Source organism: Apis mellifera, linkage group LG12 (assembly GCF_003254395.2).
Source record: "Apis mellifera strain DH4 linkage group LG12, Amel_HAv3.1, whole genome shotgun sequence".
Classification (NCBI taxonomy): domain Eukaryota; kingdom Metazoa; phylum Arthropoda; class Insecta; order Hymenoptera; family Apidae; genus Apis; species Apis mellifera.
Window position 1 is genome coordinate 2,416,257 of NC_037649.1, and position 25,370 is coordinate 2,441,626.

Here is a 25,370-nt window from a genome sequence, read left to right on the forward strand (position 1 = left end):
CAATCATATATCATATTTGTTTGAACTCTATCTAGATTATGATTATGAGGACAAGTGGAATTGTATTGAATTTTATTTGCTATGGACGATTATAATTAAGTAGAATTATATTGATTAATTATAACTTATAATTAGAGACAGCGAATGTTTATGCAAATTAATGATAAATATAAAAGAAATGAATGTTAATAAAAATTTCTGTCCTTTACAACGAATGTTTATGCAAATTAATGATAAATATAAAAGAAATGAAATGTTAATAAAAATTTCTATCCTTTACAATAAATATTTTATTTTAGATATTTTTTATTATTTTGTATGTCAAAATTATTCTGTGGATTTTTATATATTCAAAATTTTTATAAATGCATAAACAACTAGTCTACATTTGATATAAATGTATTTAATAAAAAAAATATTTAACTTAAATTATAATAAATTATTAATAATATTTGAATATTATTGCATTGAATATTATTGCATCCAAGAATATTTTTTATTGGAATTAAATAAAAATTTTCTACTTATTAAAGAAAAATATTTATTTAATTTCAATAAAAAATATTTTTAGATCATGATGTATAAATATCTATAAAAATATATATGCTTAACACATTTTTTAAATTTTCAGTAAAAGTTTTTTTGAAACATTCTCTACAAAATTTAATATTTTAATCTTTTTCTGCTTTAAATAATAAAACAGGAATTAGATAAATCCTATATGGTTTCAACAATACTATCAAGTAAGGTGGAATAATATTTCAGACATAGGATTTTTTAAAAATATAATAAATAAAATTGATCATTTTATGAAATAGAAATTAAATAAAAAATATTTCAAGAAAACTCAAGAAAATTTAACAAAACAAATAAACAAAAAAAAATAACAATAATAGCAAAAATTTTAAAATATTAATAATTTGAATTTTAAAAATTTCTTTAAAAATTCTTTTAAAATTATTTTAACATAAACATTTTTCTTTATCACAAATTTTTTTTAAATCATAATAATATATAAGATTTTAATACAAAAAGAAATTTACACTTTAATATTATAAAACTTCATACATTTACTTTCATATTATTGAATGATATAATGCAATTATAAAAATATAACTTTCCAAGAAATATTAATAATAAAAAATAATAATAATAATAATAATTTTAATAAAATAAAATAAAATCAATAAAAAAGTAAAATTTCATTTAATAAATTGAATGGTATCTATAAAAGAATATCTATAAGACAATTTTCCAAAAAATTCGAATAAAATGTAATAAGAATATTGTGAAATCTCATCATACAATGTAATTATATCGTAATTGGAGCTTGATTAATTCATTCTGATTACTATCGGTGACAATTAGTCCAATCGATGACCATGTCTTTTAATTAGTGCGTGTTATTAATAATTATTGAGAAATATAAGATCTGAAATCGCAATTATGATGTAACTTAATAATATTTATGTTCAATTGATGGTACTATCAGATTAATTTTGTTATGTTTTTTTTTTAAAGAAGATTGTTATATTTCTTCAATAAAATAAAATATAAAATTTTTTCAAGATAAAAATATCCTGCATAAAAATTTAATTTTCTTATTATAATAAATTTTAATTAAGACGAGCAAAAGAATTATAAGAGCTCGAGAAATATTTTAATATTTTTTTTTATATGAATATATACTTTTTATTTATATAATATCTTGTTTCACGTCTTACATATTGTATGATATATATGTTTTTTGCAAACAAAATTTATATAATTATTTTTTTCTACGATGAATATATTTTTCTTTTTTTTTTATGTATTTTATTTCTAAATGTTTTCATTTCTAAACATATATAATATTTTTATGTGTTATTATATTTTTTAGAATCTTCTTTCTTAAAAAATCCTGATAATTAATTAGAATTTATTTTTGTAAATAAAATGCATCGAATGCTAATATACTATCAAATTCACAAATCACTACAGATTATGATTTTGATTATTTAAATTATCGCATTCGTAATGAAATAAAAATTTAAAATAAAAATTTTTTCATTTTACATAATATTTTTTATAATGAATAAGGATAATGAATTTTTAAATACTTCATCACATTATATACTGTGAAATAAATATATCCGCAAAATTTTATTTATATATTCGAAAAATTAAAAAAATTGTATTAAAATCAATTTATGACAAAAATATTTCGAAAAACATAGTTTTAATTAATCTCATAAAAAATTCATTGTTCTAATTTTCCGGTATCAGGAACACCAAATTCCGGAAGCGCGTTATATCATCATCTTAGAAGCTATTAAGAGAATCACGACACTCTTATAGTTGCTTCTTCTTCTACATAGATTGTGCTCGTATCATTAAACCGGAGAAAAGTGCATAAAATTTATCTGGAATCGTGATAATAAGTATGGGACGATTTCACTGATATAGACTTTCGTGTTTGAATGAGGAAGAATAGAATCTTGGAATAGATCGAAGACGAGGAATATTTTATTTTCTATATTTTATATAGGAAATATTAATATATTTTTTATAATCCTGAATTATAGATTTTTTTCTATTGAAAATAAAATTTCAAATGCTCTTATAATTTATTAAATATAAAATTTAAAAAAATGTAAATATATGATCATCTTTTTTAAAAATTTTCAATAAATCTTGAATCTTTTCTATTTATTTTTTTGAATATTATCTGTCTTTAATTTTTTTCTTATACTGATTGGATCATGTAGCAATAAGTAAATTGATGATTAATTTTTCTTCGTGAGGTATGAAGAATAAGAATTTGGAAATAAATACAAAAATTGACAAAAATGTCAGTCAAATTATAAACGATTTAAGTTTGTTAACATTTTTATATATTAATTTTTGTATTAGTTTCAATTTCTGCAAAAATGCCACACAAATATATTAACACTGCGTATAATTCACCAATGTGTCTATTGAGTTTTAGAATTTATTTTTTTTCAAATATCTATTTAAATTATTTAATTGATATTAGGATTGATTACATATATCTGAGAATATTATATCTGAATTTAATTTATGTAAACTTTTATTTATAGGATGTTTAATGCAATGAAATATTTTTTAAGAAAAAATTATATATAAAGATATATAGAGATTATATGAAAATTAACTTTATTCTTTAAAAAAATTATTATATTATAATTTATAATGCATTAAACGATGTAGTTTATTATTTTTTACAAAAAAATATTGAATTTTCTATCAAAATAATTTTCTATAAAAATTATTAGATTTATTATTGTAATTTAAAACTTATTATATGAAAAACAAGAAATGCATAAAGCATAAATATGCAATATTATCGATTCGCTTCCCTTATAAAAAATTATAAATATTTTTATTTCATATTAAAAATTTAAAAATAAAATTATTAATAACAATTCATTTCTTTTATAATTAGTATGGTTGATTAAAAAACTTAAATATTTTAAAATATTAATAGTACTAGTATTACCAAATTCAAATAATAAATTTCAAATGTTTTGTTTTGCAATTTTAAAAACATAAATATTTTTTGAAAAATTAATATCATATTATATATAATAATATTTTATTAAAAAAAAATAATTATAGCTATATACTTATTTACTTTAATCATATCATTTTAATTATAATTATTTAAAATTATATTATATTTATATAATATAATATAATTATATTATATTATATAATATATAATTATATTTTTTATAAGATATGAAATTCTTATTTTTATATATATATATTTGATTACAGATAGATTCATTATTCTAACATAAATAATTATACAAATAATTATAAATCTTTTTTATCTAGAATAAAATTTTATATAAAAATAATATTCTAAAAAATTATCATTGATAATTTCGTTTTTCTCATAAATAATTATCATTGATAATTAATCATCATTGTTGTTTCAAGCAGAATATTGATTTTTTTGTGTCATTGTTATTTTGCAATAAATCTAATCTATTCACTCCGTAAGGAGAAATTCATACTAAAGTCGTTCACGTGTAAAGAAATGACGAATCAGTGAATCGTCTTCTGGAAAATCGACTTGTAGAAAGCCGATTATCAATGAAGATGTCACACGCATGGCCGTAAAATAATTTAATTCTTCCTTTACGAGCTCCTTTTCGTGCACGAGGAAGATAAGGAAATAATTATGCTATAAAATTTAAGCGTGTTGCGCTTATTAATTGTTATTATTTTATTTGAGAGAAATTATATATTTTATTAGATAATTTTGAATATAATAATTTATATTGGAAATTAAGTAATTCTGAAAGCGAAAAATAATATTTTTTATTATATAATCTTTTTTATTATTATTATTATTAATTTATTCAAAGGAAATTATACATTCTATTATGAATAATTTTTTATTTATATTGAAAATGAAGCAAGAAATAAAATTGATATAAATAATTTTAAAATAAGGATATTTAGACAAATTTTTCTTTTAATTTGTCTTTTCTTTTAATTTTTTTTTTCTTATTTTCTAAGTTTTTAAAAATTATAATATTATAATATACATTACAATATATTAAAGAAGAAATTTATGTTTAATGAAATTTATCAAATATCTATATGAAAATATTTTTTTTTTTATTTATCTTCTAAACTATAATATTAATAAATAATTGTATTTTTATTCTAATATTTTTGGTATAACTATTTTTGGTATCAGTATAAAAATCCATTACTATAAAAAAAGAATTTTACACTCGATATTATTTTTCACATGTATTTCTTTATCACGAAATTAAAACATCAAATATGATTTTTAATTATCATATTTACAAAAAATTATACTACACTTATTAATATATTGTTGGAAATCATATTTTTCAACTATACGACGAGTAGCTTAATTTATGATACAAACGTGCCAAAAACGACACATGTCAAACACTGAACAAGATTTTCAAAAGTGAAATCCGCCTTGACAGAGAGAATAAGCTGTTTGTAACACATTTGTCTTGTTCTCTTGGATGTCTCGTTGAAAATTTATTAATGAGATGCTGGACCAAACGAGACCGAAGATTATTCGGTAGTTTAGAAAGTTTCTAAAGATATCTGTGTCAGATTGTAAAAGGGTGTGTGCTTTCTTCCGGTTTGAAACGTTTCAAAAATATGCGTAACTATAAGAAAAAAAAGAAATTTATTATTTATGTAAGTGAATTTCACTTTTCTAATCTTTTTATTTTAATCTCTGTGATTTTACCATTCTATTTCTCAAGATTGCAATGATAATTTTTATTAAAGAATATCAGTGATATCCAAAAATAAAAATGTTGAGATATTATTTTATTGTCAATTAAGATTTTAAATTAACATTATTATTAATTTAATTTTAGTAATAATTATAATGATATTAATGTTATTACATTAATAGTTAATAATAAATTGACTTCCGGATAATAAATATATTTATTATTCTCTCAAATTATATTTTTTAGTTCTTAAGTATAATGGTTAAAAAAAATATTTATATTTTATATATATATATATATATATATATATATATATAAATATTTATAGATATTCTAATTTCTTAATGGAATAGTTGAATTTTAATGTTCTATACTTTTATATAAATAATATAATAAATGTTGTATAAATAATCATTGTAATATATATTATATATTAATGTATATTATAATTTCATTAAATTAATATTTTATTTGCTATTATGATATTAATTTAATATATTAATAATATTAATATAATAATTTAAATGATGATAATCGTGTTCAATACAATAATCATGTTAAGTAAAAATAATTATTATATTTATATTTATCATTAAAATTTTATATATATATATATAATATTATATTAGTATTATATATATATATATATATATAAAATAATATTATTAATATATTATAATATTATTTTTAGATTTTAATTAAATGTAATATCTAATATATAATTTCATATTAGACATGTACTTCAACTTTAATTTTAATTTTTCTTTACTTTTAATTATATTTTCTATAAGTATAAAATTTTCAAATTTCAAATACTTTATTTTTGGTAGAAATTCAAATGAATTTCAAAAAAATATGATAATATGATATATCTGATATATATTAACAATGCGTAAAATTTGAGTGAAATCTAAAATGTAAATATTAAAAATATTTTTTGCAAGTCGTCTTATGATTTCTCATCTCTTATTTATTCAAATTGAATTCATAATTAGGATTTTTAAATCATTACTTTCTTTATATATTTTCATCTTTTTTTTAATTTTTTTAGAATTATTTGTTAACTATAAAAATATTATCTGGAAAACTGAATAATCATAACTCAATAATCAAACGATGGAATTATGCTATAATTTTAATTTATTGTAAGTTATTCAATATAAGTTACTTTTAATGTACAAACAAAATATAAATTAATTATTTTTAAATATTCTTAAATAAATTAATTCTTAATTATTATATATATTTTGAGACAAATAATATTAATATAATATTTATTTAAAAAATTGGAATTTATTTATCTTACACGAACTATTAGTACATAGCAAGTTTACATTTTTATTTTATTTTATTATTCGTATAAATTTCTTCTTGGAAAATGTAGTTGATGTATAAATATATTTTCAATGCAAAAACTAATAAAATTTCTTTTCTTTTTTTCAAATTTCTATGCAGTAATTTTCAATTTCATTCTTTTATTTTTTGTTAATAATTATTACAATATTTCCAATATTATTTTATTAATTTTATTAATTTTTTTATTCTCATTATTTTCAAATTAACATTCAATTTCAAATTAAATTTTATTTTCAATATATTGCTATTATATAATATTGAATTTATATAAAGTTTATTAATTCATTATTTTTTCACACAGTTACTTATATTTAACTATTCTTTATCTATTTATAATTGATATTTATTGTTTCAGTAATACAAATTTTTATTCATATTCTTTCAAAATAAAATTCTGCGATCAACGAATTTAAAAATTATAATCTTGTATTAATAATTTTTATTATCTGTATTAATAATTTTTATTATGAATTCTTATTGAAATTTTTCTGAAATAAAATTTTCGAAAAAATTTTAATTTTTTTGTGTGTTTAATCAATATTTATTAAATTTAGAAAAAGGATTTTCGAAATAGATAAATAGAAATAAAAATTTTTATCTATTTCTAAGTGATTTTCTTTGTGATAGTAAGGAAAAAAAACGTAATTTTCTAATATGTATTATATTAATATTTAATATATTTCATTATCTATTAAGAATATATTTAGAAATAAATATAAATATTTTATTAAAATAAATATTTCATTCAATCCAAATATAAATAATATTAATATTAATAATATTATTATAGTAATTATAAATAATATTTATCTATTATTTAGACATTAAATAAAAATCTTCAAACAGTATACGTATTTGTTTATAGAAATATTTTGATTTTCTAATGTTTATTTTAATTTATTTTTTCTTTTTCTTCTATCGAACAATGATATTTATTTATAGAAAATACTATATTAATAGTAAAAATATTTATCTATATTTTTTTAAAATAAAATTGTATAATTAAAGAATTTAAAAAATTTCAATTATTTTTATTTTTTTAATAATCAAATTTTGATATCTTAATATTTTTTTAAAACAAAATTCTATGGAAAGAAAATTAAAAAAGAAAAACATGATAGAAATTTTCATAATTAAATATATATTAATTAAACATATGAATTTGTTTTAACTTCATAAAAATCTATAGTTTATTCATGATCAATAGGAATTCTTTAGATTTCTTAGATAAAATAAAATCAAGCAAGGAAATTTAAAAGAATTTTCTAGTCCTTTTCATTTTCATTGTTAGTACTATGTGTAAATATAATAAATCTCTATCAATATTTCTATCAGTAATCTAAAATTAATCTTTCTCTTCAAAACCACCATTTACCACCTATCACAACAAATTCATTGCCATGCCATCTCACGATTCAAATATTTGTACATGTCGCTTTGTTATACGCTATCCAATGCATCTCTGTATAAACTTTTCTCAAATAGCACTTTCTTCAGAAATGTCAAGAGTTAGTCATATAAAGCTGCACACTATGGGTGTACGTTTTCCTTTTTATCTATGAGGTCGATGCTTAACTCTCCTTAAATGTAGAGAATGCAATATAACGGAGGAATCAACTGCTGATAAATATATATATTTTCTGCTATTTTATAATGATATTACAACTTAAACAGAAGCATTTCATTGGACTTGTAGGCATTCTTGCGCCAGGCAAAAATGAAAATTGTTTTCAGCCGTTTTAACGATCGATGTGAAAGTTCGTCGGTGAGATAATTTATCCAGCAGAATAGATCTTACGACCTGGAAAAGATTTCGAACGCTGATCTGTTTTTTTAAGTATCTGTTCAGTTGAATATCTGATCTCTTTTCTTTCTGTAAAATTATAAACATATATAATTGTTCATAAATATTTTTCCTTTTGTTCTTTTCTTTTTGTGCATCTATTGAGAAAAAATATTAAACAGCTTTGAAATCTGTTATACGGTATTGAATTTATACTATGTCTAATCACTAAATGACTATACTATGTCTAATCTATCAAAATGGTGTAGATTTTATATAAAATATTTTATAATTGATAGCATAAACGATAAATGATTCTAAGAAAAAATAAACCAAAAACGTAGAATAAAATTTTTTTATTTGAAGTTGAATAAAATAAGTCTTATTTGAAAAATATTTGAATAGTATTTAAATATATTAAAATTATTTCTCGATATCAATGCTATTGTCAATTTAATTGCCAATTTATACGCGTTTCGAGTTTTTTGAAATAATATTTGTCAATACCTACTTATTCTCTAACAAATAATGTTTCTATTTTATTAATTTATTTTTTTTATTAATTTATATATTTAATCTATACTTATTTATTATATACTTTTTACTATACTTAATTTATATTTAAAATTTTTTGTAGTACTACTCTTTCAAACCATTTTTCAATATCTTTTAAATTTGAATTTACCCTATATAGAGCATATTATTAATTTCTAATCTAATCTATATTAATTTCATTAATTTTGTAAAATAATATAATGTATTTGATGTTATATCTTTTTCTTGATATATATTTTTTCAAATAAGTCAAGATACTATTAATATAAACATTAATAAAAATGATTTAGAAATATGTATCAATATTACTAAGGAATAAATTTACATACTAAAATATAATGCTGAATAATTATAAATTTATCTATATTTCGACATTTCTTAAAAGATTGAAAAAATATTTCGTTGTGATATATAGAAAAAAATAAGAAAATTTTTGTAAATTTGAATGAAAAAATAATATTCAAAATTCCATGTTAAATTGTAAAAAAGTATAATTCATATATAGTATATAATTTTAATATCTTTAATATATTTGGTATTTAGTTGATTTTTCTTTATTTTTGATTTATAATAAAAGATAGAAGTATTAATAATTAAGTTATTCATAATATCATCTCTTGTTATCTATGTCATTCATTGTATGTTATCTTGTTGTCATTCAAATATTCAATTGAATACTAGTAGTTTTTTTAACTTCAGCAATTATTAATTTTTTTTCTGATTCATTCTATTTTTGCCAAAATATAACATTAAATTTTCAATAATATTAAAATTAGGACTAACCATGATAATAAGTCAATTCTAAAAATCTCTTTAAATTACATTTTTGTTGAGCTTACCATTATCAACAAAAGCATTATCCTGCTAAAAAGTAATTTTTTTATCTTTTGTCAATATTATAAATGACAACAAATAGCTATATAACAATTCAATCAAATCAATTTATTTTTTATTATCATATATAATTAAAAAACATTATAATATTAAATCTATAAAGATAAAAGAATAATTTAATTTACATATCATAGTTAATTATTTTAAATGCATATTATGCATATATATAAAATGATAATTTTAATAATGATAAATTATAATTTATTTAATAAAATTTAAATATAAGAAAATAATACTATTTGAAATAACCAATTTTTAATTTTAAGGTTATTATTATATTATTACATGATATTTACAAGATATTGAAAATTATTATTAAAAAATAATATTACATTCCAATGAAATGAATGTAATGTATATTAAAATATGAATGAATGTATATTAAATCTGAGTATAAATGGAATTTAAATAATTAAATGAAATAATATCTTCGAATTTTCTTATATCTTTTTTATATCTTTTTTATTTCTAAATTTTAAATAATTTCAATTTTTTGATATCGATTTCAATTTATTTTCATTTCATTATTTCCAATTCTATTTTTATTAATTCTTACAAAACGAATTAAAAAAATAATTTACCATTAGTATCAAATATACTTGGCTAATTTTTTTATAATTTATTATTTAATAAAAATAAAAAATAATACATGATAAAAGTAACATTGTAAATAAAATTCAAAATATAATATAGTTATTATTGCAAATTTTGTACATATGATTCAAAAATATAATCGAAGTACATATATTCGTGTCTTAAAATAAATATAAAAATGTAATAAAAATATAAAATATATAATACAAATATACAATAAAAATAAATAACGAACAAAATAATTTTTTAATATTCTAAAATAATTTTCTCTTAATATTAAAATTATGATATAAATATTTCTTATACGAATAAATATTTTTTCTATATTTTAATTTTTAATTTGAGCCTTTTGAATATATAATTATGATTATTATTGAAAATCTTATTAGCAATTTAAGTCTATACAAACATAATTAAAAACAATTATAACATTGGCAATCGATTATAACAACATTATAATGAATTATAATGAATAGAAAATATTTGATAATATAATGAAAAAATTTATGAAAATAAATTTACTTGTTAAAAAATTATTACGATACATCAAAAAATAATTAATATATTTATCATAATTATAATATAGAATAATTTCTAAATTCTTAATTTTTAATAAAAATCTACAAGTTTTAATTATTTTTAACTTTTTTTTGTATAAACAAAATTACTTTTGTTTATTTTTATTCACTATTTTAATTTCATTCAATAAATTTTATTTAACATTAGTCTTATATTTTAATATAAGGATGATTACACTTTCTCTGATTTCAACTTATTTTTAATAACTTATCATAAAGCAAAACTGCCGTGACCCGTGACAAATAGCTATATAAAAATTTTTGCCATGAATATAATAATTTTCACATTATTATCGAAAATCAACTTTTGACCTCAATCTTCTGTATTAATCTATTGTATAATACATTATTTCATATTTGGATCTGAATGAAGATTTTCATTTAACTTATTTTCATCTAACTTAGCAATAGAAAATTAATTCGATGCCTCATTGATTAAAAGATTTCTAAAAGATACTTTTATACTATTTAGAATTCTATTTTATCTAGATGTTATTATCTCGTATTGTGTCTGTCTGAAGAAAAGACATTGTTTTATAATCACAATAGGTTCCGCTGTTTGTTCTCACTGACCTCGACAGTAGATTTTAAAAAGATAACACGATTACCGGTCACGGAAGATTTCGTGTAACTTATTTTGCGATAACGAGTAAAAATTGATATGGAAAAATTATATTATGACAATTAATTAAATGATTTTTATTATTGATGATAAAAATTTATAATTTATTTATTGATAATCATTATAAATACACGTAGATTAGAAATAATCTTTAAATCGTTAAGTTAGGCAATCAAAAAAGTTTTATTATTATTTTTTTTTTACAATGGAAACTGATGCAAAAAACATAAAAAATAAATTTTAAAAAATAAAAAATTAAATTTCTTAATACATGTTTCAATTCAATCTGTTTGGATTGTAATTAATATATTATGAAACGTCTTTTTTTTTAAATAATCAATAATGGGTTATCATGAATTTTTTTAAAAAAATATGAAAAATAAAAAAGAATTTTTCAGGTATTCAGTTTCCTTTCGAATATGTACATTCGATAGAAAGTATTGTTATCACTGTATATTAGATTTCGCTACATTTTTCATTGTTTTATAATTATTTTTATACTTATGAAAAATCAATAAATCAAATTTCGTCATATTACATTTGATACCGCATTGAATATTAAAATATTATTCTATTAAATTATTTTTATTCTATTTCACAGAGAAATAAATTATAAATATTTTATATATATATATATATATATATATATATATATATATATTTTATTATTATAAATTATAAAAAATATTTTATAAAATTTATGATTTCGAAAATTGAAAAATTCTTCTTCACTTTCTACTTTTAGTGTTAAAGGTGATTGACCATAGTCAACAAGAATCATATATACTTGTAACAAGAATTTACTTAACAAAAGTTACATATATTACAAGAATTCGCTTTCACATTTCGTCAAATTTACAATAGGTACTTATATTTTCCTTTCATCGTTTTTTTTTTTAATGTGAATACAAAGATAATTAAAGAAGACAAACCATTTACATCTTGACTCATCAAATATTATTCTTACTAAAAACGAATTACTGCTTTCGAATTTTAATTTATATTATATATTCATAAAAAAACTTGATTTTATACTTGATCAATTAAATCAGCATTGAATATATAATATTAATTATCGGAAGTTCGCATGTCTTCAAGACCTGAAGGTCATAAATAATCATCTTATACAAAATAATGATGGCCATTTTCATTACTCTTAATCCTGAATAAAACGCCCAATTTTATTACATAATTACTCAAACTGAGTTTATGAAATCCAATACTTCTTCCTTTAATAAAATATATTAAAAAAGTACTAAATATAAAATATAAATATAAAATATATTTTATTAATATACATACATGTATATTTTATAAAATGAGATTATTATAGTAATAAAACATGTTAATAAAAATATGCTTATAATTCAAATTGTCTTTTTAACAATGATAGATAATAATAAAATATATTGAATTTAATAGATTCGACATTAACTGCGCTATTATTTTAAAATATGTGTCGTGGTTAGTGATAGGATAATAGAGTCTGAGATTAATCTGGGCATGTAAAGAGTACATACTTTAAATGTGAATGTGTATAGAACAGAGATATGAAATAATTCCAAATGATTTCAATCTCCAATTAACGAGATTCGAGGCAAGTTTTTTTCATATAAAACGTATTTAACAATTTCTCGAGCGATGACATTACTTTTGACAATTTATAAAAATTAAAAAAATATAATGTGAAAAAATATAATTTTTAAAAATCTTCTCACAAAAATTTTTTTAAAATATATAATTTAATATTTAGGAAATATATACATATATATATATTACATATATATATATTACATACATATATTACAATTATATTTATTATATAATTTTATATTAAAAAGCGAAGATTCGGTATCCATGAATTATATGTCTATAAATGAATTACAGAAGAAGAATAAAACATAATAGAATAAAAACATTTTTATCAATACTTTTATTAAAATAGCTTTTTTATAATTTAGAGATATTTCACTGTTCGCAGAAATTGTATGATAATTGTATAAGTTAAAAGAAAAACTTTTTATTAGAATAAGAATTAAACAAGAAATTTTTATTTATAAATTTTATAAAAACTTTTTCGAAAATACTTCATGAATTTTACATAATATAATTATACATAATAAGTTTGTATAGAGATACATAATTCTATGGAGAGATACATAATTCTATGTATGAATATATTAAATATAATATTAGGATTATATTTAGATCATTAAATATAATGTCCAATTTAAAATCTCAACAAGTATTTGTATTCATCTAAAGAATAATATCAGATATAATCTTGCGAGTTTATCAGAAAAGAAATTTAGAAATTAAATACTATTCGACATAATTTTTTATAAAAATATCCGGTAAGAAAGCAAAATAATTGTACAAACAAATTATAAGAATAGAGATTCGTAATAATAACAAAAATCAACTATAATCGAAACGAGAATTTAATTCAGTTTATTCTTAATTTCTATCATATTTTTTACTAATAAAAATTACCAACCAATTTCATACTTTTCAATCTACTTTCTAGCATTAGAAAATTTGAATCGCAATCTACTTGTACAAATTATACATCTGTTACAAATTACGTATTTCTCAGCATAATAATAATAAGCTCATCTAATAATTATATTAATAAATTTTATCGTTATCGTTTTTATAATTTAAACATGGAATATTATATTGTCATTCTTCTTTTTTGACAAAAGAAAAAAAAATATCATTAAAGATTATATTCATTCCATTTTAAATTTTATTATACAATGAATAAATTAAGAAGAAAAGTTGATGAGATTTCATATAATTTTACGATTAATTTCACCGAAATGAAAGTTTGCGAGTCAAGGTGAGCTTATAAGAGACGTGTGAACCTCGCCTGGTCAACAAATCGATAAGATCTTTCTGCGTCTGCATCCATTATTTCTGATATGCAAAAATAAAAAAAATTTCGTTATTTAAATAATCAATTTTAATTAAGATTCGTTTTTTAATTATGAATAAGAAATAATCATCAAGAGATAAATTAAAATTGGATTATATAATAGAAAGATATTTTTTTTTTATTTTTTAATTATATTCATTAAAGATTTTATTTAATATTCATTAAGACATTTATTTAAATATTGAATAATAAAAATAATATTGAAAATTATTTTAAAATGAAAAAAATTCAAATTATTTTATAATTAAAATTTTCATTTCATTAATGATAATATGAAATATTTTTTTTAAAAATAAAAAAATAATTTTTGAAAAATTATTTTATAACAAATTAATTATTTTGAAAATGTACATAATAATTTATTTCAATCAATTGTCTCTCGAATTATTTATTATTTAAATAATATTTCAAATGAAATTTGTAGCAATTTAATGTAAAAAGATTTTTTTTAGATATATTTTTAAATATATTATAATGAACACAAAGATAAAATTTAAATTTTTTATTAGATAATTGCATATTTTTTAACGTGTCATTTAATATAAATGATTATTTTTCATGAAAAAACTATAAATAAAACTATAAGTAATGTTATCTATATAAATAAATAATAAATAATATTTTTAATAAATAAATTTTATTAAAAAACTATAATCTATACTATATTATATATATATACTATAATACTATATTATATTACATTATAATTTATAATAAATTTTTGTCTACAACAAATTTGTATTATTAATATTTTAATGATATTATAAAGAATATCGAAATTATAAATTTATAAATAATTCATAAATCATTAATAACATTCTTAATAATAAATATGAATAAAAAAAATAGAAAATTTATTCATTTAATGAAAATTTTTCATAAAAACTTAGTTATTTTTATTCATTATCAATATCTTAACAGTATTATCTATAAATCGAATTATTAATGACAATATTTATTAATAATGATATTGATAGTAGTTTAAAATTTTAAAAAAAGTAGTTTAATAGTCTAAAGTAGTTTAATATTTTTTTCTAAGAAATAATTAATGCATTAGAAAATATATATAATTTTATTTAAAAAAGATTTTTTACATTCTTTACAATGTGTATAGAAAAATGCTATTTATTAAAATACTATTTATCTATTAAAATATATTAAAATATTTATTCTAAAATAATACAATTCGTATTTGAAAATTTTTCGAATAACAAATAGTTTCAAAGATAATATTTATAGATTAAAATTAATTACTCTGTATATTATCTCAGTAATTTAATAAAAAAAATGTAAAAATAACAACACCATTACTTTGTGAAATCTTTCACGTAATATAGAACAATTATATTAATATTCGACAATTTTTCTCATAATGATATAGCACATACAAGGATGTTGCAATCGGTTATTTCTCAGCCTGTTATTTTTACATGTAATTTTACATATAATTATTCATCATATACTATCAAGATATTTCTTCGTTTCTAGGAAGAAGTTTACGTGAATATTTACGTAAAACAATTTTTTTTTTTTGATAAACAAATATAATGTTGAAAATTCCCTGAAAATTTCATGAATGGAATTCGATAACTTTCACTCGGGATGATTTACGAACATTTATACTTATACTATCGATCGTGTCGAGGATCGATTTATTTCACTTGTGAGAATTTACAATGAGTGGCAAAAGTGCACTTTCATAAAAAGATGAAACTAGTTTATCTCTAATTTTCTACACATCAACATATAGAAAATTCTTCATGAAACAAAAAACAAATTTACATAATATCTGATATTTCCATTCTATTACTCGGGAAAATAAAAGATTCGGTGCATTTATAATGAAGATGTAGATATTTGATTTTATTGTTAATTTCTGATTTCTGATTCTGCTAATTCAATTAATCATCTCATTTATCTATGCAATTAAATAACTATATCACAATTTTATATAAATAACAATAATATAAATAATAATTTATATAGCTATTGTTTAATGTTAGGATTAATATGGATGATATCAATTCTATTGATACTAATATATTAATTTTAATTTAATATTGATATTAAAAGTTTCAGATTTAGGTTAGATTTTAATAATTAGTATTATTTTTTTCCTCTTAAAATTAATATAATAATTAAAAACAATATCTCTTAAAATGATATTAAAATAATACTATATCTAATTAAAAATCTGATATCTTAAAAGTATCAATGATTTGATACTTTACAAAAATTTCGATATTGAATATTTCATTCATTTCTAAATGTTATGATATAGTAATATAGTAATGGGTATAATAGTAAAATAATATTTTTTAAATACTTTTTAATGATATAAAAATACAATATGATTTTCTAATTAAAAGAAATTAAATAATAAATCATTTTTGAAATCATAATTGAATAAATTATTTATTTATTTCTTTTAATTTTTACAAATATATGCACATGAAAGGAATTAGATACATTTACAATTCACATCACTTATTTATTATTATTGAAAATATCAATGAAATATTTTCATTCTACATCTTTATTTCTCATATTTAATATTACTTAAATATAATATTAAGATTTGATTCTTTTCGATTTTTTTGATTTCTTATGTATTTACTAAATATTTGAAAGTTCGAATATATCTATATTGATAAAATACTGATAGTTTTATATAATAATAATTGATTTATATAATAATCATTAAAACGCATTAATGATTCTTATTTTTTCTTTATTTAAACTTATTATTAAAATACATAAAAATGTTATCTGTAATAACTTAGTTGTAATAAAAATAAGAATTAAATCTTTATTGAAAAAATATTATAGTTTATTTCATTTCTATTTATATTATTGATATCTTAACGATATTTTGAATATTGAATAGAATAAAAATATGTATATTTGATATATATGATATATAAAATAAAAAATTAATCAAACATCATCATAATTAATATATAAACAATTGTTAATATTTTTAATAATAATCTTGAATAAAAAAATAGGAATTCTAATTATTTTCGTTATCAATATTTTAATAAATATATATTTAAAATATATCAAATTGTTAGTAATGATATCGATAATTATAACTTTAATTTTATTTATAATAAACTATTAATATTTTAATTAAATTTTTTTACACATTTAAATTAATTATATAATTATGTAAAATTAGTTTATAGTTATATAATATTATAGTTCTATTAGTTTAGTTTACTTATAATCTCATTTTGCTTAGTAACATAAAGAAAAGCTCAGTAACATAAAGAAATTTAATATAACATTTAGAAAAAAACTATTATTAAATATCAGTTTAAAAGACATCAATATCGAAAAATGATATCATGTAAATAAAACTTAGTATTTATTGATATCTTTTGCTGAATACTTTAATATTAAATCGTGTATATTAATAATATGGATATAGATTCGATTATTAAGTGTAAATAAAAAATATTTATATATATGTATAAAATTTAACTATCTTATTTTATTTTTATATATATTTTTAAAAATATTAGTTCCAAACGTTTTAACTTCTTGGATATCGATTTAATTACAAAAAAAAAATTCTAAAAAAAATATATCTAATCAGAAATTTAATTTAAATAAAAATCTGTATGTATATAGAGCAATAAGTTACATAAAACTTTTTTTTTTCAACAAGAAATATCTTAGAAAAATAAAATCAATCTTTAAGTTTTAAGTTTGTTTTTATATTTCAAATACAATTTTTTAATAACAAAATAATAGAATATTAAATTTTGAACATTTTGTGATAGAATATTAAATTTTAAATATTTTATTACTTATAATTTTACATTATCTCGTTTCAAAATTATATTTAAGAAACGAAATATTAACAAGTTTAAAAAATGTATTGAAACTTCGAAGATTTCACCTCATTAAAATGATAATTTAAAAAAAAATTGCTCCATATATAATTCATTATGCTCTAAATACTCACAAAGTTTAATTAAAAAAATTCATTAAAAAATAAAGAAGTGTTCAAATATTTTTGTAAACAACTCTATAAGAGCTATAATTTATGAAAAAATTCTTTTAAAATATTCAGGTTACTTTTAATTAATATATTTAATTAATAAAATTTAATAAAAAAATTCAATACGAAGTATATGTGTTACATTATACATATGTATATTTCTATAAATTAGATTAAAGTCATTCGAAATGAATCCATTAAGATAAGAAATAAAACATTCTAAACATTGATTTCTATAAAATCAATTGATCTTAATTAATGAATCATTCACGATAGCATATCGAATTCATTCATGATATTCTGAAATTCAAATGGAAAGTATCAGAAAGTTACTACGTGAGATCTATAAATTTACTACGCCTGTTTCCGGTTTTTATTAATTGATCGAAGAACACCACCGCTAAATTTATGCACACGAATATGAATCTTAAAGCATTTAAATGTTTCGCAATAATTTTCTCTTTTTAGAAATGTCGAACTTAGATGAAACTTTCGTCTCATGAAGATAGGAATGTAATTTCGTTTTTACATAATTATAGAGGAATATACTTGTGAGAATTTACCGCGTCTATTACATGTTTCATGCAAGACAATGAGATATTTAACAGGCTGTTAAATAGTTTAACTTGCTCAACTTATTACTTTCTTAGCAATAACTATTATTAGTTTCTGTTCCCTAGTATTGTTAAGATTGAACCGTGAATATTTTTGAATTTATGGGAAATTTGAAGACAATTTTTTTATATTTGATACATTCAATGCAGCACAAAGTCGAAGTCAAATTTCTACTGGCGAATACATGTATATATAGATAATTCTTTATAATTCATGCATCGATTTTCCAAGTGCAATAATTAATCGATCTTCTCAATTCATGCATATACGACTTGTGACAAAAGAGGATCGGTGTTTATATTATCTCCTTTATAACTTATGCAAATACAACTTGGTAATATTTCAATTGTCAGAAATATAGCTAATATTCAGCGTTAAGGAAACTCTTTCTAGAAAGATATTTGACAAGTACAAAAAACAATAATAAAATAGTGAAAAAAGCAATAAAATGGCTGTGAATACTAATGAAAACATTTGTATATGAAAGGAAAATTCTTCATGGAAAATTCTTTTTCATTTTTCACATTTTTTAGAAAAGTTTATGATGATTTGTGAATGCGTCAACTATATAATAAAATATAAAATAAGAAATCCTTATAACATGTATGTTCATGTCGCTCATATTGAATATGTTAATAAAATCCTTTGTTTATTCAAATATTTTAAATATTTTATCTTTTTTATCAGATAAAAAAGAAAATTCGATGTTTCTATCAAACATATCCTATTATAATGGAAAAGTAGAGACAAAATAAATAATTATTTATAAAAATTGCAATGTTCTTTTACAGATAAAACTGCAAATGGTCGTTGAAATTTAAAATTAATTGTGTAATGAATTACACTTTAAGAATTACTTAATTCAAGAAACGTTTCTAAAACAATCACAATTCATGTAAGATTTATAAATGGAAATTTCTTATTCGTTCTCATTCTTTTTAGATTTTTTTTTCGAATAATTACAATTTGTAACTCTTCTTAAATTTTTTCTTACATTCATTCATCTTCAGACTTAAAAAAAAAATGTCAAAAAGTTCAATTTTCTGGAATTATGATTGAATTATATGATGAAATTGTTAAATCAATATAATTATTTTTGCTCTTAAGCAAAATTAAATTTAAATTAGTTATTTTAAAAACTAAAATATTTATCACAAAATAAAATATTTTTTCTCATTTTTCATTTTTTTTTTTAATAACAAGAATGTAAAAAGAAATCTAAAATAATATTTAAAGATTGATATATTTAAATTTTATTTCTTTATTTTATGCTTATAAAAATTTATATAAATTTATATAAAAATCGGTAAAACATTGAAAATAAAATTGTTATTATATATGCAGTAAGTGAAATTATCATTAAATCCATTATACAATTTTTATTCTATATAAAAAAAAAATGTTAATTTGTATAATCGTTTATAATCTGATAATTAATTAATTAAGTAAAGAATTGAAAAAATGAAAATGAAATTGATAGGAAATAATAATAAGATTGAGCATTCATTAAAAATTTATTCAATTGTGTTGTCAGTAATTAATAACGATACAATTCTTCTTTTTTAATCATTCTTCTTTATCAATACTTTCAAATTGTAAAAATTAATATTATAATAATAATTCTTTCTTCATTTATGTAAATATTAAATAATTGAAAAATAATCATGAATGATATTTATATCTGTTATAAATAAAATTAATATTAGAATATGTAAAAAAAAAGAAATAACTATTAATATCTTATTTTAAATTTGAATATTTAAATATATAATATTTTAAATTTTCTTTTTTGATAATTATAACAAATATTAAAAATATTTAATTTTTATTAAATATAATATTAATTATATTAATTATATAAAGTAATATTAATTAATTAAATATTAAAAATATTTAATTAATTATATATAAATATAATTTAAATAACAATGTATAATAAATATAAAATCAAATCAATCAAAAATATAAGAATAATTAATAAAAATATATATATAAAGTATATATTCAATTTGTATTCAATTAATTTAATAATATTATTATAAATATTATTTGATAAATTTAAATATAATAAAATTCATAAATTTATTTTCAAAAATTTATGAATTTAAGGTTTCGTAAATTCATAAAATTTTGCCATTTTATACATATATATATATATATATATATATATATATATATATATATAATTAGCATAATGTAATAAATTTAAAAAACTTATTTTAAAGATAAAATATAACACAATAATAAACAATAAACAATTTTCTAATTTTACAGATAAGACTAGTGTTTCTCTTGGCGACAGTATGGATTACCCTGACGAGATCTCAAGATCCAGAGATCTCCTCGACAAATTTAGATGTGACCCAACCACCGATAAAACTGGATAAAAATCTTCGTCGAGCTTTGTTGAAAGCCCTGACCGACCTAGAAGCCGAATCAGCCGAGCAATACAAAGATGAATCGGAAACCATCTCTCAAAGGGACACGAGCGCGTTCGAGGGTATAGCAAAAAAGAATTTGAATGACAATCTAGGTGTACAAAAGACCACATTCTCTTTCAAGAGCTTCCCAGGCGACGATGACGTACCAAGCGAAGATAAATTACAGAATTCCAGTTTTGTCGAAGGTATTCGTTACGTAACACTTAATACACCTTCGATGAATATCGAGAAAGCGACACAAGAAGACGCCAGAAGCTTTCACGTTCAGAACGTGATATTGCCAGAGAAAAAGTCAAATTTCAGAAGCGAATCGAAGGAACAGCGTGAGAAGACACCTGCCACGATGAATATCTTCCCTGTAAATAAAATGGAAAGTTTAACACAGAAACCAGCGGATGTTTCCGAGAGTCTAACCAGAAGTGCTTCAAATAGCATTGCAAACGCGTTAGTCAGTCCTAAACCAACCGTAGTTACTCCTACAGTTTCAACGAAAAATAACGTGACAATAACGGAATTAGATGATTCTAAAGACAAAACGGAGGAGGTTAAAATCTTCCAGGCGCCTTTGGTTGCAGCATTCACTGTGCAACAAGACGAACAAGGCGTACCCAAGAGCGTCGTTCCGATCTTCAGATCGCCTAACGATGGACAAGCTCTGACTCTTCAAGAGCAACTAGAATTTAAACAACAACTTTTGGAAAAACAATTGGCAGAGCTTCAACAGCAACAGTTTCAACAGACGCAGTTTCTAGTGAGGCAGCAGCAACTATACGAACAACAATTGAGACAGAAACAACAACAACAATACTATCTTCAGGAACAAGTCAGGATCAAACAGTTAGAGGAACAGACCAAGCTTAAACAACTGGAAGAACAAAGGCTCAAGCAGTTGGAGGAGCAGAGGTTGAATCGATTCCAACTTCCTCCTGTACCACAGAAGCAGTTCTTCTTCGATCAGAGCAACAACTTCTTGACGTTCCAGCCTCCTGTCGAGTCCAACGTTCACCTACAACCTAGCCTGACTTTAGAAGTGCCAAATGTAGCTGCGCCTCCAACCTTCCAACCGATCTTCCAACAAGACTCATTGCGTCTGCAACCCTTCCGGCAACAGCAGCAATCACAATACCTCCATCAGCAGCAACAGATTCAACCGCAACAGTTGCAACAATCGCAACAACAACACCAGAGACTTCAGCAGAGCTTCGGCTCGTTCTCGACCGATTTCCAGCCTTCGGTATCCACGAGATTCAATCGTCAGGAGGCTTTTAATTTGGTGGGAAATTTTGGTTTCAACGGAGACAATAAGATCCCAGCCAACAGAGGCAACTTTGGCTTCGTTCCACCGCACAGAACTCCAGCGAATTTCTACAATCCTTATGCCCAGTTCAAGCAATCGAAGCCTCCCACGCCGGCAAGGCAGATTCAACATCTGCTGTACCAATCTGGAATCGCTGGCGATCCGAATAACGTGCAAGGAATTGGAAATCCGGAAGATTTGAATATCGTTTCGAAGGTTCTGGCTCTGAACGTGGGCGCAGTGCCGAATAAGAATCTCCAGTTCGCGACGAATCCGGGTTCCAGGTCGTTGGGAAAAAATTCCGCGTGAAGAAAGAAGATGGAGGATGGAGTTAGAGACGAGTCATGTAAATCGGTGCGGAGGACGATATTAGTAAGGTGAAATCGAGCTCTCACTTTTTTCCCTTCTTGGTCCCCCTTTAACCGCCTTCCCGAGTTTCGAAATCTTGCGTGTCGCGGATAATAATATTCCTCTGGGGAGTTATGGAGATCATGATAATTAGAGCAATGATGAGTTCATCCTCAAGAATTAGATTCATAGATAGACTGTGGATGTTTATGCATACTTTTTATTTTCTATTTGTAATGATGATGAGATGAATTTGGATGGAATTTCATTTTATTTATGAAAGACGTTTTGATGTAATTATCGATTAAAATTTTATAATTTTGAATTTTGTTCTATAGAATTTAAGAATTTAAAGAGAAGATTATCAAATTAAAATTTTAATATAATGAAATCTCTATATTCATTAATTGAAATATTTGTTATGATTATAAGAATAATAAAAATAATAAAAATAAATTAATTATATATCTCTTTAATAGTCAAGTTAATTATATACCTCTTAAATCCTGAAAAAATAAATATGAAATAAATATCGAATAGAATGAATATAGAATTATTATTTTTTTTTTTTTTTTTATAAGAAAGAAAAGAATAATTAAGTTCATATTCATTTTGTTCTTAACTTCGTATCAATAAAAGTCAATAAAATTTCAATATAAATATATTTCTATTGACAAATCGTAATGACAGAAAATGAATTATGCAGTAAGAAATTTTTAACCGATTGATTTGCTTGATGAATATTAAAACATTTCCTTGTCAAAAGATATAGTGGTGAATGAATATAAAGATTCCATTATAGTTTAAAAAATATTTTGTTATATTTATATCTGAAAATTATTATTAATATTTGTAGGAATTTCGAATTAACAATAAAATTAATAGATTTGATATATCTATTATAAAACACTAATTATAAATTTTATATTTCACTGATTTGTTTAGCATTTATTGTTAAATAATTCTTTCTTTTTATTATTGTCATATATGAGTCTTCATTAGAATACGTTGCATATTCATTGCAACAATAGTTATAAATTTCATCTTAAATCTAAAGCATTCACAACATCCTTATGATTTTTTAATTAATTAAGGTATTTATTAATTAATTTGAAACAATTATTAACTGACTTAAAAATATTTATATTTGGAAATATTTATATTTGCGAACGAATTGTATCGAAATGAAATAGAATTTTGTTAAAAAAAAAATCCTAGTATCAATCATCACATTAAAAATGTGAAAATTATTTTAAATTAAAATTAAATATTTCTTAATTATAATTTTTTATAAATAAATTTCTACAAGTAAAATTTAACATAATAAATATTCCATTATTACGTACAGAATATTTTTTTTTGATAAAAATTAAACAAAAGAGAAATAATTTAGAAAAAATTATAATTAATATAAAAAATATTTTAAGTAACTTGAAAAACTATCTACGTATCGATTTACATAATATATAATATTTCATTCATAATATTTAAATATTTTTCGATAAAAATATATTTTAATTGAAATAAATATCCACATCTATCTATAATATTACAAAAAATTATTATAAAAAATTTTAAATATTAAAATTTTTTTTTTCTATATTCTCATCTTTTTTCATAAAATTTCTTCTATTTCTTTATGTGTTCCTTATCTAAATTGCAAATCTGATTAATTAATTAATATCAGTTGCAATTAATGGATAATTAACTATAAAAAAAAACCACGAAAAGACTTTTTTAATGCACTATACCTCACAAATCGAGCCAAATATATAAATTTTTATTAACTCATATATAATGACTATCATAAATTTCAATATCAAACACTTTTTGTTGTTTGATTAACATTTATTGAAGATTCACTTTAATCTAATTTAATAATCAATAGTAAATATAATATATTGTACAAAAGATTAAGTATCATTTGAGAAATAATAATATTTCTTAATATAATAGTGTTTTAATGTAATTAATAGTGTCTTAATATGTTACTAGTGTCTTTCGTCTCTATTTTCATCAATTTTTGAAAATGAAATCTCAAATAAAAATATCGAATGAGATAAATTGATAAATGAAATTTGACTCATATTCATTTCTTCT

The 25,370-nt window shown here is 19.8% G+C and overlaps 1 protein-coding gene across 2 annotated transcripts in view; it reads left to right on the forward strand.

Moving 5' to 3' along the window:
- The window catches only part of LOC107965368 (TOX high mobility group box family member 3-like), a 42,629-nt gene extending 19,044 nt beyond the window's left edge, over nt 1–23,585 (forward strand). For both annotated transcript variants that reach the window (XM_016915576.2, XM_026444314.1), the window contains one exon: nt 21,459–23,585. In XM_016915576.2, coding sequence (XP_016771065.2) covers nt 21,459–23,231 — 1,773 coding nt within the window. In that variant the 3' untranslated portion in view covers nt 23,232–23,585. The remainder of the gene's footprint in view (nt 1–21,458) is intronic.
- The last annotated feature ends 1,785 nt before the right edge of the window (nt 23,586–25,370 follow it).